The 21,925-nt window shown below is 27.7% G+C and overlaps 1 protein-coding gene across 9 annotated transcripts in view; it reads left to right on the top strand.

Annotated features, from left to right (window-relative positions):
- LOC111632985 overlaps window positions 1–21,925 on the top strand; it is a 67,178-nt gene that overhangs the window by 42,085 nt on the left and 3,168 nt on the right. For all 9 annotated transcript variants that reach the window (XM_023377506.1, XM_023377502.1, XM_023377504.1 and 6 more), the window contains 7 exons: window positions 2,274–2,407; window positions 3,883–3,987; window positions 4,089–4,273; window positions 7,436–7,538; window positions 10,267–10,428; window positions 14,499–14,695; window positions 18,987–19,195. In XM_023377506.1, coding sequence (XP_023233274.1) covers window positions 2,274–2,407; window positions 3,883–3,987; window positions 4,089–4,273; window positions 7,436–7,538; window positions 10,267–10,428; window positions 14,499–14,695; window positions 18,987–19,195 — 1,095 coding nt within the window. The remainder of the gene's footprint in view (window positions 1–2,273; window positions 2,408–3,882; window positions 3,988–4,088; window positions 4,274–7,435; window positions 7,539–10,266; window positions 10,429–14,498; window positions 14,696–18,986; window positions 19,196–21,925) is intronic.

The raw sequence follows: 21,925 nt of genomic DNA, 5'->3' as shown, positions 1-21,925 counted from the left end.
AAATTATATTTTATAAAGTGATAATCGTCATTTACATGACTATTTTAGGTAGTGAAAGAATTAATTATATATGTTTTAGAAAATTGTCTATTGTATGATAGTGAATGTGTAGGCTGCTTTTTGAATGAGTTCATCTCTTAAAATTACACAATATGGGTTATAAATAATATGAGTTATTCAATAAAATTTTATGAATTAATAAGAAAATTGTTATATGCTGATATCATTAGTATGATAATCATAAGAGTATGCGATTTACTTAGAAAAATTGTGATACATTTGGAAGTTGATATGAAATCATCACATAGACTTTGGAATTACATATGAAGTAACGTTTTATTTTATTTTACTTTCCCAGGTTTTATAGAATATATTATAAGGAAAGACTGGTGCTCAGTCAGATTTTGAACCTCCGGTTTTTTCTAATTCGAGATGTTTTGACACTTCAGGAACAAGGGTTGGTCCAGAATTTTTGGTGCCCCAAAACTTTTGCACCCTAAGTGAATGCCTAGTGCACCTTTAGCTCAGGACAGCCTTGTCAGAAATCCAAAAATGTAAAAAATACACACAGTTTTGTAAGGATTGGCATCTATTTTGCATTATCATGGGACTGGACAAACCAAAAATTTTCAAACTTGCCAGGATTATTTCTAAATATGGGGTATTGGTGCTATTAAATTTTGGTAATTAAAGGGTCAAGGAGTGTGGAAATAGAGAAGGATCATGTGGCATATCTTGAGTGGAGTTAGACTTAAAATTTTACTCATTATCGGAATTTACGATATTTTTAAAAACTTATGTCTTCTCTCAAAATTAAGATTTTTCCCTATTTATAATAATTAATAATATAAAAATTATTTTTAATAAAATCTCATAAAAGATGGTTCCACACATAATTTTAACTTTGAGCTAATATGTTTTAGTGTTTTGTTGTTATTTAGATTTTATATTGAACTATGATTGAAAATTATTGGATTCCTGGTCCCCTTAATCTCCTCCTGTTTGGGTGCTGGGTACTGCACAAATGACATTTGTTATTTCTTGATTTGCTATATCTTTGTAACAAATGAAGTAGAATGAGTCTACATAGAAATTCTTTATTTTATCCTTTATATGGGAAGATGAAGATCCTAGACTTCACTCCTTTGATTTTTATTTATAGAGCTACATGAAAGTCACAAAATTTAAAAGGAATATATGAAGGAATACATTTTTCTGTACATATGTACTGTACATAATGGGTATTTAATATGCATTCATTCACAAATTGAGTAGAATCATCTGTATATGATTTTAGTTTTCATAGTTTGACTTAAAAATGCTGCATAATAAAATGAATTTTTTGATTATGTATAGAAAATTATGATTTATCTTGTATATTGCATATATAATTTGCACTGTTATGTTTCATTTAAAACAAGAACAAAAGCTTTACTATCCAGCAGAGGTTTAAATTAAAACTAATTGTTCTTGTTTTAAATTTAATGATCCTGTTTTTAACTTCTCTATCTCATTTATGTACTTGCTTTCATATTTATTTCCTTATTGAACAATAATGAATATACAGTAATTGGTTTTGCTAAGAATACGAAGATGTCAAATTTATCTTTATTTTTTTTAATTAAAATATAAACGTCTAGTATCTACGTACAATCGAAGGGTTGAGTGCAATGGTGTTTAAATCCTCTGCAATGTTCAGATTGAGTTTACTTTACAATAAATTTCATTAATTAAAGTTTTTGGCTCCCGAACTAAACAGATGTTTAACTTTATTTATGTATCAGCATGATGCCAAGTTTTATCAATTTTTATGGAAAAATAATTAATTTTTCTATATATTTATAAAATTATGTAGCATAAAATTGATGCTTTTTTTCCTGCTTAAAATACAAATAAAATAATTAAACATACAATTAAATTTATGGATTACGTAATGCTTTACATATAATTTACATATTCTGAAGATAAAGTTATCTTAGTAACAATAAATTTAAGTAGGATGACATGTAGTATTGTATTGTATGCATATTAATAAAACAGAGTTCCTACTTAAAACTTTACTCTACACTTCATGTAATTAATAATAATGTTTATGAAAATATTGTTATATATTTATGTAATTTGTTTTCTTAAATTAATTACAATTCTTAATTCTATTTATATATGATCTTAGTAATTGTGCAAATTGTTTCAAGTAGTCAAGTGAAACTAAAACAAATATAGAAGATAATTATAAATATTAATTAAATTAAATTAAATTAATGTTTTAACAGATGAAAATAGCCCCTCTTATCGAATTTCGCCAAGAGGAAGACTTGGGGGAAGAAGTAGAACTCCATCCGGAAATGATGATTCCCGATATGGAATGGGTTCTATGCCCCAATTATGTTTCCAAGAATATGCTGAGGTTAGTGTAATTAAGTATAATTATATAATGCTTTTATTTTAGGATATGAATGCGTTAGTTAGATTTTGTTAATTATAGCATAATAGGAAAAATTCTAAAATATAAATAACCATAAAATTAAAATTATCATCATCATAATTACATAAATGTTTGGAAACTTTTCTAATACCCACTTTTGTTATATACAACATGAAATATAAATGAATTGAACTATGTATTTTATGTACCTGTATACTGTCACACAAAATTTTCTCAGGTGAGTATTGCAAATGGAAAAATTTTAAAAAACTTTGGTTTAGAACCAAACTTAATATAATTTATTGTTTAGACATTGAATCTATAAGAAATCTGTTATGATAAAACTTCATTAACCTAATTTGCCAATATGAAATGTTTGAATATAAGCAGACTTCTTACAGAAAAACAAAATAGTAAAGTCAAATGTGAGACATTGAATGCATTACCACAGAACCTAATCTCTGAAAAAATAAAATAGTTTGTGCTGCGAGGCATCAAATTTTAATCTTTCGTGCCTATCGAACGAAATGGAACCCGAACAATCGATTTTAACTGTCATTGGTTTATTTCGGAAGATGTTTATTATTAATTTGCTCTACATCATTTTAAATTCTAATGTATTCTTTCTTACTATCAATTATTATTTTTACTAAAATATTTAATATACAGATTAAATTAATGTAAATAATATATAAAACTATAGTCTGTTTTCTGTAACTTTTTGCATGAAATGAGGAAGTAAAGTAGCCGTCTCGTCACTGTATATTATAAAATGTTTCTTTCCACATTATGTATCTCACTGTAGAAGAATGGCAATATTATTATAAAAATATGACCATATGTTAATTATTATGAATTTAGTCCTGGAGACAATTGTTAAAAACCAGGACTGTTTTTTTTGCAGAAGCATGCATGAAGTTATAGCAAACAGAATATAATTACAAAGAATTATTTTAAATATAAAAAATGTGTTCAGCATTGTACCTAACCTAACCTAAAGTGCTATAAAACTCTAAAATTGGACTACTGAAGTGATGAAACTCACCAGTGGCCATGCAGTTCTGTTCCCTGAACACTGGGAGTTTGGTCGTGGTTTCGCACCTTGCCAGGACAGGCTGGCCACGTGGAGGTTTCCTCGTCTGTAACACGTAAATAAGGGCCAGTTGTACTTAAAAAGACCTCCCCAGACAGATCACCTAAGCGTTGCATTGCCATGGCTTAATAAATAAATAAACAAACAAACTGAAGTGGTGAAGCTGATCAGAAGAGAGCCCCTAATATGTATATTTGATATATTAAATATGTAATGAAGTTTTGATACCTTACAAAATAAGTTGAGTAAAAACTGAAGAAACTTTATATGAAATTTTAACTCAATCATAAGTTTTGATTATTCTTTCTATTTATTCTAAAGTATAGAATGGAAAAAATAAGTATTATGTGAATTTATTTCTTAGAGTATATCTGGATCTGATAGAGCAAGTTCATTACTTTTGGAAGAAGAAAGTGATCCAAGTTTTATTTATCCTAGTTGTAGTCAAATTAGCTTATCATCATTTGGAGTAAGTAATATCATAGATAAATTTATATTTAATTCTGTTTTTGAATATAATTCTAACTTTAACATAACAAAAACTGTAATTTTATTTTTTATATCATGCAGTCTCGAAGTGAGAGTATGTCTAGTGTTTATAGTGCTGCTGGAGGCGGTCGGTATGGTACGGTTACTGTCACCGGTGAAGTTCTTTTTGGATTACTATACAACAAGAAGAATGGAACATTAGAAATATACATCAAAGAATGCCGTAATCTCGCTCCTGTTGACATAAAACGAAATCGCTCTGATCCGTAAGTGATAGCATGAAAAATCTGTCTTAAAAAACTAATCGGCTTGCTACTTTTTAAAATTACACATTATTTAGGAGTTGATAACAATTTTAAAAAATAATTTGAATCCAAATATGTGAAGTTGAGTAATGAATATAAATGATAAAAAAAATTAATTATAAAACATAGAACAAAATTAATATCAAATTCTGTGTGTGTTCTACGGATAGATAACAGAGAAATGCTGTTTTGTGTGTATTAAATTTTTATTATATGTGTGTATTAAACTGCATAAATATTAAAATTGTCCTTGAAAAAGTCAAGAGTAACAAGACTAGAAGTTATCCTGTTTAACTTTATATAACTGAAATAATAAATTAAAATGTTTCAAAGAATAATAAAATACGCTAGCCAGATTTTACTTGTACAGTTCATTAATAGCTATGATAATTGAGTTTCTAGAATCCAATTAAAAAATATAAACAAGAAAAGGATGTAAGTAAATTTCAAATAAAATCTACATAGTTGTTATTCCACATATTCAATGAAATATATTTTCTAAGTTTAAATTCATTGCGTGCTAAAAGTAGTATTAAATACAAGGTTTTTTGTTTTACTTATCAAGGTTTTTGCATTTTTTAAATTGTTAACTGTATTTAATTAATTAATTTTTCATTGATTTTATTAATTACATATACATTAATTAGATCAAAATCTACATAGAGTGACCCATTTTTTTGCACGCATGTTTGTACATATGTATAAATAATTTTTATGTGTAATTTTTATAGTAAAAGTGGCAATAATATGCAAGATATTTTAAGTTTTTTTTTTAAATCTAGGAATTTAAGAAATTTCTTTTTTCAATTTTTAACTCTTGCTACTATATTCAGACTGGTCTTACTACATTTTTATAAGTTATATCATTAATTTTTATTTAAATAACTTTTTATTTTTTAAATATCTGTTAAAATTTGATTTATTAGTATTTAATATGGTAAAATTTACACTGAAAAACAGTGTTATTTCTATAACTAGTATTTAGAAATGTAATATTTTATCTGGAAAAACACTTTTAAATACCAAAATTCTACATTTAGTAAATTATCAAATGACTTATTATCCAATGCAATCTGCATTATTTTAGAGGTAGAATATATTAACCTGTCATCCATTTCTTTTTTTTAAACTACACTATGAAAATATTAATTTCAAGCAGACCAGATGGCTGAGGCATTTAAGGCATCAGCCTAGCATTATAGGGGGTGATCTGGAATTGAATCTGGATAATCAAATCTCAGGAATTTCTTTGAAGATGGTCTGTCTCGGATGCAGTGGGCCCCATCTGTTCAAATCCACAATGGACCTAAAAATACCCTCTCATTATCCACAGAACACAGAGTCAAAAAATATATATATATATTGGATCAACTTAAATAATAAATATGGAAATATTTAATGCAAAATTTATCATTCTATGTTTTTAATGTTAAAATTCTGGTTTAACAAACAATAGAAAGCTTGGATTTTCCGAACTTAAGAAAACGGGTTAAAATGCAAACTCAGAAGTATTAAAGTTTTGAGTTATTTTGCTTGTGTAAGACTAGTTATTCCTGTTTCTACTACTGTAAGCCTACTGATTTTTTAATATGATGGATATTATTATTCTATTATAACTAACTCTTCTAATATTTTCTACTATATCATAACAATTTTTTTTCTGTTTACACAACATTCTTTTGCTTCTGTATGAGAAAGGACGCTAAATTAAATTTAAAAACCTGTTAAATATTTTGCAGTTGAATTTTTCAATTAAGACATACATATAAGTTGTTTGTATGTACACTGAATGTGTATGAAGATGAAACTCTCAATATAATGTATGGTCTCTCTGGAGTGTGATATTTCTTTTATGATAAAAAGATTTACTACTCCTACTCTATACTCTACCACTCTAATAGAATCTGCTTATACAATTTTGTAGTTTTGTAAGAGAAGATTTTCATTTCTCCATGCTTAGAAAATCATACAAACACCTTTTGTATGTTTCAACAATAGAAGTTATTCCATAGATAAAAATATGTTTTTTCATCTTTGGAACAGCTTCTAGCCTGAAGCAAGCCTGTAAATTAGGCTGAAAACATTTGTTCTGTATGTAAAGTTAGTGCTGAAAATGCACAGAAGGTTTTATCCAAATATATTCCAGCTTTTAAAAGATAATTGTATTCTATGCTTATCATCTCACAAAATCCTGCATGTGATTCACAGGTTTGACGTAAAGTTGAATCTCTAAAGGACTATTGCCAGTGTGCAGTAAATGAGCATTCCTGTTTATTGAACACATCTTATGGAGAAAATGTGTGATAAATTTAGATAACTTTTTTTTATTTTTGTTGTTTAAGCACTATAAAGTGTAATTAATTGAACTTTATAGTGCTTAAACAACAATAAACACATAATGACGCAGTTTCTGATTGGAAAAAATTTAGATAATTTTTTTCTAATATCTTCAATGGGTATATTCTGTTTAACCAAAATTTTAAAATATTCAACAACCTGTTTTAGTTACACAAAAAAACAACAGGTTGGTAAAATGGGTATTATTAAATAACTTTTCAAGGTACAAACAACCTTAATTTTCACTCAAGTTCTTTCAGTTAAGTCTATTTAACTTTTGTCAGGATTGAATGAAATGGAAAGGAACATAATGTTAAATTTTAAAATTTGTTTACAATGTGTTTGTTAATACGAAGCTAAAAACTAGCAATATTTGTCTGATAACCATTCATAATTCACTTTGATAACCACTTAAAAGGGTTTTTTGGACAAATAAGCCAAAACATTAAATCACAAGTTGGTTTAGTTCTTAACTAGAGTTTTGATTCTGAAAGCTTTTTAATTAAAATCTTATTGAATTTTAAATGCCTTCTTAATGGACTTAAGCAAATGATTTTCAAATATGTATTGTTTAAAAGTAATTAATTATTTTAAAAATTCAAGCAAGAGAAAGAAAATTTGTAATGATAACAACTGGTTTTGCATATTTGGCATTGTGAAACCATTGTTTTTCTGAATAAATTATTTTAATTTAAATATTATTATGTGTATATATTTCTATTGAGTTTATTTATTATATTAACATTGATCAAATTTTTTAAAAAATACTTTTATTTATTATTTTAGATACGTTAAAGTTTATCTTTTACCTGATCGGACCAAGAGTGGAAAAAGGAAAACTAAAGTCAAGAAACACACTGTTAATCCTACTTTTGATGAAATACTGAGAGTAAGTTAACTTTTTAAAATTGATTTTATTGAATAGACTTCACAAAAATTTTGAAATTACTGAAATAAAATAAATAACAATACAAATTTAATTATTAATAACAACATTAAATATTGTTTACATGTTTTAAGTTTCTATTTCATTTTGTGTTAACATAGGATATATTTATACAAATATTTATAATAAATACAAAATTTACAAACCAAAAATATCTTAGAATTATTAAGTATAATGTCCTTGTTAGAAAATTCTGAAAAAATAAATGAAATTCAGACTCAGGGCAAAGATTTTTCTCTTACTCTCATCAAGGGTCAACAAGAGGAAGCAGCTGACTTTTCTAAACAGTACTTGACCCATGAAAAAACAGTTTTAATTAGATTTTATTAAGTATATTTTGTACTTCATTTTGTATATATAAAATAAACAAAAATTATAAAAATCCAGACGAACAACATTAACATAATTTTAAATATCAAATGAATAGTCAAATTCTTTATTGGTTTATAAGGCTGAATAATTACCAAAGCAAATTTGACAGGAGGAAGGCTATCAAGCTGCCATCACTATTTAAATGTGATTATTATAAATAAATTAATTTAATTTTAGACTGTTCTGGAGTGAAAGATCAGCCGTTACTCTAATAATATTGCCATGGTGGCCAAACTGTGGCTTGTGAGCAGTGTGCAACTCTTTTAGACCTTTATTGTGGCTCCTGTATAGTTATACAATTCATTTTTATGAACCTAAATATTAATGAAAGTTTTTGAAAAGCAGGATAAATTATAGCATAATTTTATTTTGTAATGTCTTATCTATTTTTATCAAGAGCCTAGTTAGTTTTCTAATGGTGCATTACATAAACAAGGGTTCAGTTAGTGCCAGACCTGGACTTTACACTGGCAAGAAGTAACAAAAATTGTTAATGAATCAAAAACCCAAAATAATTACTATACAAAATGACAAAATAATCTATTTATTCTTTTAAATAGTACGATAATGAAGTAACAAAAACAATAACACACAACACTGGGGTGTAGTAAACAACAGACATCGTGGAAGCCTTTAACCAGGCAAAGCTAATCCTCACTTCGTCCCGCACAGAACACCTAAGATGGTTGGAGGCCATTCACATTTATAAATCTAGCCTTATTGTCACATGCATCAATTATAAAGAGGAGTTGGTTTTGTTAGTAACCTGGCAGGCACTGATTGACACTGATGTTTAAATGTCAAGATCTGCTAGCCAGACAAATGTGCATGCAGTACATGATAAATATTTCTTGAGCATTGGATTTGAATGATTCATCGAATATTTGTAGTCCAAATGTTTTGTGTTTTGTCAGAATTCCTTTTAACACCTGAAGAAGAACTTAGGGGAGTTTGAAAACGTTAGTGGTGAACTTTCTCTTTAGTTTTTTTCATCGCACACCGGTCATTGGTTCATAGGGTACAAAGTAGCAAAATTTCAAAATATACTAAATACTAAAAAGATATTTTATCAAATCCATATATCCATATCCAAAAATATATATATATATATGCATATATAGGTTATAACACACACATTATCAATGAAACTTGAAACACTTACTTTAACCTCGCTCAATCTTTAGCATTACCTTGTTCGATCTCAAGCTTTACCTCCTTCTTATAGTGCAGTATTGTCACAGTAAGGTGAGTTTTAGTATTAGAATTTTGCTCTGGTGAGATGCAGTAGTCTATCCTTAATGAAATAAAATGCTAATTTTCTATTGGCTATTAATATGCCTCAAACCCAAACTTATCATAATGACACAAATGAGTTTAAGGTAGCTGTGTTTTCATTTCATTTTTATTGATTTTAATATGCATTTTGGACATATAAAATACCCAAAAGAAATAGCATAATGAACTAAAAATAATCCCAAACAAAAATTAAATGGTTTGGAATCGACTACTTACAATTTATTTAAATATGTTTATTTGCAAAAATTACAAAACTAGTAATAATGATTCCACAGATTGATGACAAAATTGTGAAGTATTTACTTCAGTTAATGCTAGTTTGCAGCACAGCATTTCTTTCACAAAATAAATCGGGGAACATAGAGGTAGGAGTCTGACTTTGGTGTTATTGCTTTATATATATATAAAGTACATAGGTTATATATAAAATTCCAATAGAGGATGCAGCAGCTATCACATATTTCTGATATGTGGTATATAATTCTTATTGTGATAAGGTTCAGCCACCTCTACAATATTGTATAATTTAGAATTATATTCTGCCCTTCCTAATAATTACATCTTTTACTTTTATTTTTTTTTAATCTAACACATCCATTTTATCTAATGAGTATTAACCCTCTATAAGCTTGTGAAATTTGGCAAAATGATTCTGTAATACTCTGTAAATAAAGTAACATAATTTAATGTGGAAAAGACTTTTTAACATTAATTTAATGCCATAGTTATACATATCTTAAGTACTTATTTTAAAAGATTCCTCTTTTAAAATGAGCAGTTAGAGTGATTGCTCTTTGAATCTCTCTTAGAGTTGAGCTTTAAAGACCCAGCATGTATTAGACCATGAATTCACACCATAAACAATCAATAACCAGACAGTACATTAAATGGACACTATAAAAATATTTTATAAATCAATTCAAAATCTTAAAAATATTATATATTTTATTTTGCCATTATTAAATATCAGTTTTCTATAATTCTATTATTTAAATATTTTTAGTTTCCTGTAACTTTAAATGAATTGGAACAACGTACGCTATGGCTTTCTGTTTGGCATAGCGATATGTTTGGACGCAACGATTTCTTAGGAGAAATTTTATTAGCGCTTGGACAAAAATTACTTGAAAATTCTGGTCTTAAATGGTATCCTCTACAAGAAAGGGTAAATATTTATTTTATTTTTTGTTTATTCTTCATTTATTTTGATATAATTCTTCATATTATCTAGTTCATCTTATATTTATCAGTTTTTCTTGTAGTTTCTACTAAATCAAAATGCAAATTTATTCAGTAAAACACTTATGATTCTTGTAAGTTCAGAAATTTAGTTTAAAGCTAGTGTTGTTAAAAATTCTAAGTATATTTTGAATACTTTGTCTTTATTTTGGACAAGGTAAAATGTAGTGAAGTGTCTGTAACTTTCTAGAAGTTTGGTTGAAAAATTTAAGTAAAAGCATATATGCTTTTACTTAAATTTGCCTATGGTTTTTTTAAATTTATATGTTATTTTTGAGAGGAACAGAATTTGAAATACTAATACACTTAATTTTCATTTTTTAAATGGAGTAAAAATTTGTAAGATGATTAGGAAGATCCCCACAGTAATTAGTCTTAATTATTACTAGAACTGCCAGCTACTGTACTCTACCTAGAATTCTATTTTAAACCAGTCATTTTGATCTATTCTCATAAAAATTCCATAAAACTGATAAGTAATAACATTTTCAAGAAAAACTTTATGTTAACTTTAGTTGAAATACAACAATAATACAGTTTGTGAAAGTATAAATATTTGAAATTGAAACTCAATTACATGTTTCTGAATATAATACACTGTATTGTAGTGTGTTTTAACAAAGTTTTTACATACACTTCATGATAAATTACAAAAATTACACATTAAATAAATTGTCTTTTGGCATTAATGTCTTTTTATAAACATAAAATATACATACAATTACTTTCAATCATGTATTACAACTTTGTCAGGCTAAAATTTCTATTTGATATTCTATTATACAAAAAATTTTTGCCTGACAAAGATGATAATCCATCATTAGAAGTACTTGCATGTATCTTTTATGTTTATAAAAAAGTTGTTAACACTGAATGACAGTTTGTTTAATGTGTTATTTTTGTAAAGTGTTTTATATTGATGAAGCACACATATCCCCTTTTTTGTTTACATTGATTACATATATCCAAAATGTTATTTTTCATTTAATCATTTGACATGTATATCATTTCTTGGAATTTTTAAATTTAAGATATTTTATTTGTGTGTTGACACTAAAAATATATAAAGTGACAGGCTTAAATATGCTTTTACTTAAATTTTCTTGCTCTTTGATTTAAGACTTCAACTCCATATTATATATTGTTATAAAATAATAGTATTTTACATCACTTTTTTCACTTACATATAGAAATTTTCCAACCAAACTTTTTGAATGTTACCGATACTTCATTACATTTTACCTTGTCCAAATAAAGACAAATTATCGTTGCTGTTACTGTTCAATTTGACTAACAGCAGCAGCAATTACAACAGCAACAACAAACTGATAAACTAGTCAGTCAATCTGGTTACTTTATTGGTCTACTTTACAATATACATTTCACAATAGCAAAGAAGTAGGTAAATATATATAATTTTGATTTTATAATAAGGATGAACTCCAGTTATTGCAGTTTGCTAAATTAATCAATGCACCTCTAACAGTGGGTAAATTTTAAATAATGCCATTTACAATGGGCCATTTTTGGGCTTTCTTCTTAATTGTCCGCATTAACGGGATTGTAGACTTCTCTGTTTTTTAAATTTTATCCATTGTTGTTAAAGGTGTATTAATTTAGCAAATTTTATTTTATTACATGAAAAATCAAAAACAATATCATATTTGTAAAACCAATGTTATATACTATAGCAAATTAAAAAAATAAATAAATAAAACTGGTCAAAATGACCAATCTGGTAGTTCTAGTGTTAATTAATTAGTAAATGTAGGAAATTTCATATGTATTAAAATTATTTATTGATTTGAATGTGGTGAGATTTACCCTTCAAAAGTGCTAAACAATAGATGAAGATTCCTGGAAGATGATCAATGTGAGGGATGCAATGACAAAGGCACCTCTCAACGGCAAGAAGGAGAGTTAGTAGTCACACGACGAGAGTAGTTAGACTTTTGTCCCACCATTAATCGTGTAACCAATTTCGAAAGGACAATAAATGTATTGTTCACAGCCCCTTTGTCTGTGTTATTGCGCATAGTCACAACAGACCATTTGTTATATTTAAGAGATTATTATTAATATATCTAAAATAAAAAATATATATTTTGTAGTAATTCCTCAGATAAGTCATACAATACTTGTAAATACTTAAGAAAAATGCATAGATATAAATTTCAACAACCTGATACTTTAAATAAAAATGCTTTTGAAATATGAGAAAACTGATCTATTTAACGGTACTTATATAGAGTCTAACACAATAAAATCCACGAATTTGTAGTATTTTACGTTAATTTTTATAAATAATTGATATATTTCTTACTCTCAAACACATTTAACAAATTAAAGTTTCATTTCTGTAATTAATTTTAAAGTCAATAAGTTTTTTCCAATTTCCTGATGATATCATGATGACTAATCTTAAAATGTTATGCATAAACATTGATGATAATTAAAATATCTTTTAGAATAAATAATAATAATAATTACTTTAATGACTAAAGAATGTTTTTGACTTCTATATTTGGCTCGTTCCAATTCAAACTGGCTTCTGAATAATCATATATTCATTTGAAAATGAATCAGTTCACAAAAATTTGTTAGTCGTATTAAAATTCTTTTTTTCGGAATTCATTTACATGAAAAATTTCTCTAAATTTTAGTTTCTTTGATTAAAAAAAATGTAAAAAATTCATTTTTTTCATCATTCATTATTATAGACTATTTACAAAATATATACATTGTTTATTTTAACCATAATTATATAATTTTTATGTAAGAATTTTAATTAGTAAAGCTAATATAAAGAATATTTGATTAATTTGGAAAATTATATCCTTAATTCTTGTGAATTATAATTTCATACTTATTACATTGAGGAATCATTAACTTGAAAGTTAAGCAAAGGTCAACAGACAGTTTGATCTGATTACTTTTATGAAACTATATTGAAACTGTATTATGGAATTTTCTGTTGCTTAAAACATTGAATAAAATAAAAATTATTTATTTAATAAATTCATTAAAATTACCCTCAAATTTTTCATAAATTTAATTATAAAGTGATTTAAAGATTACAAACAAAATAAACGTATTTCTGAACCTCTTGTAAATGTTTAAACTTAATTATTTTCATTTTATATTTGAATAATATATATATAATAATGACCAGATAGCTAATATGATATAGATATGAGTCTTTCACTCTAGGAACCAATGTTAAAAAGGGATCATATTATTGGTAATCAGTCAAAAAATACGTCAATGAATATACCTATAATTTGATATTTTTTACTGGTTAATTTGGTAAAAAATATGTAGACGTGTAATAATTTTTTGAAGCCAAATATTTGTGTACACACTTGTTTATATTTTAATACATTAAAGACAGAAGATCAAATGCTTTTATTTAAATCAAAAATGTAGTTTACAACATTAATCTTTTAAATTATTTCTTTACAATTTTAAAAGTATCATTTTACATCACCATGCTGTAGAGTTTGGCAATTTGTTTCTTAATTTGTAAAACTTAGATTGCAATAACAAATTTCAATATTTTAGTTGACAAAATGGAATACGTTTATTTGAAAGTGAGCACATCTATTGGCCATTAAATTGGTCTTAAAGCATTAAAGATTGTTTAGTTGCTGACCCAATAATGAGTTAGCAACTTAACAATTTTCGGCATGTCCAGAGTAAAAATTGAAAAATTACTGGTATAGTTTTAAGTCGGTAAATTTGCAACCTCAAATGTTAATGTATGGGCTGGCACCGTAGAAATTTTCATGGATGGTTTAATTGGATATGTTGGCTTTGTTCCTCACCAACTAATTTAACTCAAGTTCATGAAAAATGGATCTTTTTTATGTGTTTTATCTAGCATTTTACTTATTAGAAATATTTAATATATTTTTATCTTATAATCTTTTCTGTAATTAATTTTATTATTAATTTAATTAACTATATTAATAAAAATAATATTTATTTTATGAATAGTTGGATACTTTAGAGTCACCCTTCACTTTCAAAGGAGATTTGTTTCTTGCTTTAAAATATGTTCCTGCAGATCTAAATATCAAAAAGTACAAATATCCTGGACTTTTTGCTAAAGGTTCACTTCACGTACTTATGAAAGAAGCAAGAAATCTGATGGCAACACGTTCAAATGGTACATCTGATCCTTTCTGTAAAAGGTAAACATGATTTTTTTTAATATATATATATTTTTTGAGACTCTGTGAAGTGTTGCTACTAGACACTGGACTTTTTTGCATCTGCTTTATTTTCTTATTCACTTCACAGTCTTTAAACTAATTGTTTCAATTGCCAATATGCATTTTGAGCTGGTGCACCTCATCTTTGGCTAACAATATTTATCAATACACAGGGGCGCCGCTAGCTGTTTGAACTCCCGTGTGCAATACCGATTATGCCGCACCCTGTTTAACTACGACTACCTATGCTGAGCTTGCCAGAAAGGCTCTTTGCCGCCCCCCTGGACGTGCCGCCCGCGTGCGGTGCACGCCTTGCACGCCCGCTTACGGCGGCCCTGTCAATACATAATATTAGCAAAATATCACTTTATAAAAACTTTTAATTTTAGACATACCTGATACACGTTCCCTACTGCAATTTTTATTCTATTGTTAACATACATAACTCTAAAACAACACCGTGGTCAGTAAACCAGTTAGAAACTCCTAAAACCATACAATGCTTAATTCTCCAATAAAAATTTTACTTACCTCGATGTAATTTTCATTTAGGAAATTACTTGTATATTATTTTTATTTATATTACAGTTAGAATGTACAATGTTCATGAAAATATTGTCAATTTAAAACACAATAAAATTAATTCTGTTATGTTTTAAATCAAGTGCAATGATCACTTTTTCTTTGCAGCTCTGCCTTATTTCTATCATGTGATGTCCTAGTATACACTATGGGCTGCACAGCCTTCTTATATCTATCCATTCATCTACAGGCTGTGGCCCAATTTGCATACAGTGAGAGCCAGAGATTGGGTATACCTGTCAGAAATCACCACTAAATTCTAGCACTGATGGGCACACTGCCACTATCACCCAGCTTCACTGCTTGTGGATCATTTCAAAATCATTTCATGATAAGACTGGAACTTCACATGGTACCCTTTTGCTAAAAAAAATCAAACTTTGGCCTCTCTCATCTTTATCGACTAACAATTCAGTTCTGCTCGATCACTACTAGCTCTGCAGGTATATAAATATATGCATAGAGCAGGTGATCAAGTTTTATCTATATCTATATGTAAAATATCTATATATAAGATAAAAGTGCAGGTAAAACTAGAATGGATATTCTACACAGTAAAGGAAAATAAAAGTAGAAACAGCTGCAACCAGGAATTGATGAATTGTCAAAAATTTTTGAATAAGTGAACAAGCAAAGTACTTTTAAAAAGTGGTCAAGTTTTGTTTCTTGTTTTTTCAATGGAATTATCACATCAGTTGTCTCTTTCTGCTGAAAACTCAGTCACACAAAAGAATGAAGAATCATTCTAACAGTTAGCTTACACTGACAAATCAGAAAACAATTTATATTTGCTTAGTGAAATTGATTCATACTACGAAATGTGGAAAGCAAAAATTTTTAATGTATGGGACTGACGGAGCGATTTACTAAACAGGAAAATTTGCCAGAAACAGTGTCACATGTATTATTCACTTTGTTTTTTGTATTTATCAGCAATTTGTTATCAGTGGACTAACCCAAAGTTAATAATAATTTGCTTTTCTGCTTATTTTAATAATTGCTTTAAATTTTTCCATTTCAAAGTGAATAAGTGAGAAAATAGTGCTTTAGAATATCAAAAATAGTTACATATGAGTGGGAAATCTATTGCAAAAAATGTACAACTCAGAAACATATAAATGGAGTTAGAGTGTGTTATTTAAATGGAAATTTATTAGTAATAATCAAAGTAACAATTCTTAAGATGGATATTCAGATTTTGGATTTGAATATTACTAAAGTTGCCTAAATCATTTTAAGTTCTAGATACTACATATTTTCTTTCTAAATATTTTACAGTAATCTATAAATATTTATATGTAAAGATATTTTATCTACATAAAAACTAGATGATATATTACAAAAACATTTTTTCAAATAGAGAATGTATATAATTTTTATAGTGTTATATGAATTATATGACAGTTTATAGAGTTACATTTTCATTCACTTAGTGATGGATTCAATATACAGTATGATATAGAAAACTTTGAATTTAGCTGTAGTTTCGATCTATGGTAAAGACATTCACACTATGTCCTATTTCTCAAACAATTCTTGCTAATGGTTCCTATTAGGAGAATGGAAGAAGTATTGATTGTGTTGGATAGGAAATCATAAGAGGTTTCATCGGTCCTCTTTGGTGGTGATGTGTGTATTGGATTCTCCAGAGAGCTTTATGGTACACTTATGGTACTTTCTCCAGATCACCCTTTAGAGCAAAATCTTAGTTATGCCACTGATTATTAAGAAGGTTTTTTGGCTGCAATTTGAAAAACTGTAGGCTTATTAATTTCCACTGTCATTTGTTCGTCTGTTTATCTTTCCTTAATTTCAAGAATGGAGTTAGATATATAAAAGACAAGACCAGATACGGAAACTTTAGAGGCACGAGGCCCCTATTAACTATATATGAACTTCTGATACAAACTGGAAGTCACATTATATTAATTCATAAATTTTCCCCAAAAGATGTTAGATAGATGACCACCCATGACTCTGTTGTTAAATAAAAAGTATGATGTACAAGGGCAAGCCACTGCTAATTTGAGGTGGAGACCATATATTTTAAATTATATAAATTAAAAATATGATTAAATATTGCAGCTTGGCATCGTGACAATGTTATAATAAATAATTGCTCATTTACAAAAGGAAGTTTTTGTGTTCTGTTGATTCTGTGGCAATATGAGATCTTTGCAAGTTTCATCTTTGTAGAACTGTAATCAAAAATAATTAGTTTTACAAAGACCTTCTTTCTTTTAGACTTCCTTTCTAATTCTAGATCTTTTTTCTGAAAAAAAGAAGAGAAACCTAGAATTAGAAATAGATTAATTAATGCATTAGAAACAGGTATTTTAGTATCTCCTAAACGTTTTTTTTTTTTTAACACTAAACTCCTATTAAATTTTTTCTTGAAATTCTATAAATATATTTTTGTTTTATCTCTTCTATTGTTAAACAAATGCACAATTTCCTTTTTATCTTTTTATTATAAATAATAATAGTCTGCTACTATTAATACAAACTTTGAATATAACAAAGGTGTAGTAACCTGATATAATTTAACTTGCAGTACCATTTTATAGAAAGGAGATGAGAAAAAAGATGATTTCCCACACCCTTTGAATTACCATATATTAAAATTATATATTTAGCTAATTATTCCTGGATGTATATCTATATTGTACCTTTCAAATCTTTTGTTTTATGGTTGAAATGACAAAAGTATCTGCCTGCTGCTCTGGGATGTAAGTTTAAATTTAGATTTGAACCTTAAAATTTTGGTGAGTGGTTTCATCTGCATACGTTGGACTCACTATTAAGGTGCTTGCATTGTCAGTCTACCAGAACTGCTGTGAAAAAAAAATAATTGTTTTGGTACTTGTAGCACAGAAAGAGTCTTAAAAAGTCTTTTATCTATGTGTAACTTACAATGTTTGTCAGTTACACATAAATGTACAATGATTCAATGATTATATCAAATGATAACTTGGATAAAGGATAACCAGTTATGAACTTCCAAATTGATTCATAGAAAGGGTCTTCCAAAATGAATGTACCATTTTAAAATACTGTAATTAATCAATTAATAATAATACACCAATTGATAGAGTAACTGTCCAAGTTTTATCTACCGTCTTCATTAAAAGATCTTGTTATTTACTACCTTTGGATGTGCCATAAACAAAAATGGTAACTTCACAGTGAAGAATGTGTTTTGTGTTCTACAGTTTGCAAAGTTGAAATGACTTACCATTATGTATAAGTACACATCATCATAAGTAATTTGAAGGAGCTGTATGATTGTGGCTGCTGTGGAAGGAGTTACAATGGATATGCTATAGTGAATGTAGGAAGCAAGCAAGCAAATCTCAAGGAATTTTTCATGTGTGGTCTATCCTCATCACCCAGCTATCTATCCCCCATTCAAATCCATGTTGGATATGGAAAAAAGGCTATCTTAATGTCCACAGGATGGAAAGAGTTAATAATAATAAGTCAAATAAATATGAAATTTAACAATAAACACTTAACAACCGAAAATTTAATTTTAAGACTTAGTAAAATTTCCTTAACTTTTTATAAAAGTAATTTATATTGATTTGATCTAAACATTTTATGTTTATTATTATATCTACATATTGTATAATAAACCAATATATATTATTTATATATAAAATGAAATGTTGTTTTCTTTATATTTTAGTTATCTCTTGCCTGACAAGAGTAAAGCTAGTAAGCAGAAAACTCCTGTTGTAAAGAAGACATCAAATCCAAAGTGGTATCATACCTTTGTATACGAAGATGTCACATTAGATGACTTAAAAGAGAGGTGTTTGGAACTGACCTTATGGGATTATGACAAAATTACTAGCAACGACTTTTTGGGAGGAGTGAGATTGAGTCTTGGAGCAGGTACAGTCACATTTTGCATTTAATTATTTTGGATAGTGTTAAAGATTGTTAGAAAACTTAACTATAAACTATGTTTTGATTCATAAATGTGTATATATTTGGAATAGTTAGAACTGATGTATAACCTGTTTGTTTTCTGTCCGAGCATGACTAAGAATTGAGTCAATGCTAGCGAGTCAATAATATTGTTTGGGGGATCATCCATGATGATCACTTGCTGCTAACATGGCAGTGATGTTATCACTGGCAAACTAGAAGATTGAACTGAAAGTTCTAATTATTATTCTTATAGCATTTTCTAAAAATGCTGTCAGACACACAAAAATAAAAATAACTTATAAACACATTCTCAGCTTCTTCAGGCTACTAACAAATGGCAAAGACAATATCAAAACAGTTTAGCTCAAAGAGTATACACAATCCCAGTGCAGGATGATAGATTTATTTGAAAACTGACATGTGTAGATGTGACAAACAGATCGTCAATGCAAAGAATAAAAGAACATAAATATGATATTAGTAAAAATAAACACACTACGGCACTGGCCCAAATAGCAAGCAAAGCCTGGGATGTTGGCATGCTGGGACCAAGTAAAACTGATAAAAAGAATTTTTCAAACCCATAAGCTGAGAGCATTAGAAGTACATGAAATATTCCTTACTTTGAGAGCAAGTCATTGTATAAATAATTAAGAAAAGGAAACGTTATCAAAAGCCTGGCAATCACTGGTGGATAACCTCATATGGCGATCAAATGACATATACTCTATTGTAATAAATATCAAATAAATCTGACCTACAACAAGTTATATTAACCCTTCTTTTCACTTTATTTTATATTTTTACCTTCTTTGCCATTTTTTTTGTTTTATTCTTATTATATGTAATTTATATGTAGTTTATTCTTATTATTTGTAATTTTACTGTACAGTAAAATTACAAATATACTTCGACCGACTTACGCTACCCCAACTTACACGAACCTGAAGTTACGCGATTTTCGAATCTTGTCAATTCGTCTTTTGTTTGAGCGCCATGCAACTCTTGATTACTCACTCCCCCCTATTGTTTAGCTTATATGTTCAGACGTGTTGCACGGAATCGACACATGGCTACAATTTTTTTCTGTTTGTGTTATTTATTTCTGTGTTTGTTATATTTACAGAGACTTGAGAGACTCTATGTGGTCATTTCTTGTAATCGTGAATGAATCAAAAGACGAGATAAGATTAACGAAAACATTTATTAGCTTACATACATGCGACATGGATTTTACACAAATTACAAAATTATACCCTGACTTACGCGAATTTGACTTACATGGTTATCGCTCAGTCCCACCTATCGCATTCAGGGTATTACTGTCGTTTATTTCATTATATTGGATTCATTTTACAATGTGTTTATCTCTGCATTGAATTTTGTAATATTTTTTATGTATATATTATGTTTAATATCCAGTTAAAATACTTAGTTGTTCACATTCAAAATCATTTCAAATGTTTTAAAAAAAACACTGTATGAATGATAATTAGAAGTTTCAATTGAAATCTTTCAGTTTAAACATTAAATCTGATACAAGCTTATAAAAAGGGTCAAACATTTGCTTGAATAAAATAGTGTTGCTGGGAAAAGTACTTAAAGTGTTGTTCACTCTAAATTAGTTTCAGCTTTGATGGAAGTGTTTTTTATTACATTTTTGTATTTCTCATTACAATTAATATAAAATAGTAGTTTTATCAAAATTAGCAGATCAAATCTCAATTCTGTAAGCCACTTCCTAACATACTTATTGGAGAAACTTATATTTATTTTTTATTTTCTTATACAAAATTCTTCATTAACTTTTACTGTATGATGCAGTAAGTAAAGCTTGTCTTTATTTTGACAATATAAAATGAAATGTTGTGTTGAAACAAATACAAAATAGAATGAAATGGAAACATGCTATTGTAGCCATTCTGATAAGTCATTGTTTGACTTGTCAGAATCTATGAAAATAATTGGAATAAAACAGTCGCACTATTTTAATTAATCTGTGATCTATAATTTTAACAAATTAATCAATTTATGAAAGATATTCAAAATGTTTTACATTACAATTAAGTATCATACCTTGTGTAAAAATACTGCTTTTCTATACAAACCACAAACATTTTACTTTTATTGTTTTACGACAGTTGTCAAGGTGTGACAACCTGCCTTGCCTCAAGGTTGGTTGCCTGAAAAATCGGGGTTGATTGTCACACACATATTTTAAATAATAAATTTAAAAGTGTAATAAGCGGACATAAAATGTAAGACAAAGGAATTTAATGACGATAAATATGTGAATTTAATATGCAATCTTTGTGGACTTAATGCATATCAAATAGTAGCATTCCTGTACATTTTTTTTTACAAGATTCTGCTTTATATTTTGGTTTGTTTTCTCTTCTTTTGAATGCTATTCTTTGAAGAATGAATAGATGATTTTTAGGCAAGATAATGATTTGTTTTCCTAATTTTTGCATTGTTTAATTTGTTTATTTGATCAGTGTTCTTTTTGGGGTGACAAACCAACATTTATAACCTACAAAACAATAAAAGTCATAAAAGAAAACTATGAATTTCACCTAGCAATTATATGAACACAAATATATGCATGTAATAAAAGATGCAACACAGATATAACCAGTTTTTCCAATGTGGAAGACACAGGAAATACAGTATATATTTTTAATTTCTCAC

The sequence above is a fragment of the Centruroides sculpturatus genome, unplaced genomic scaffold (assembly GCF_000671375.1).
Source record: "Centruroides sculpturatus isolate CEXI.00-Female unplaced genomic scaffold, Cexi_2.0 scaffold296, whole genome shotgun sequence".
Classification (NCBI taxonomy): domain Eukaryota; kingdom Metazoa; phylum Arthropoda; class Arachnida; order Scorpiones; family Buthidae; genus Centruroides; species Centruroides sculpturatus.
The sequence above is the reverse complement of the archived record's forward strand: the minus strand, read 5'-3'. Positions and strand labels throughout refer to the sequence as shown.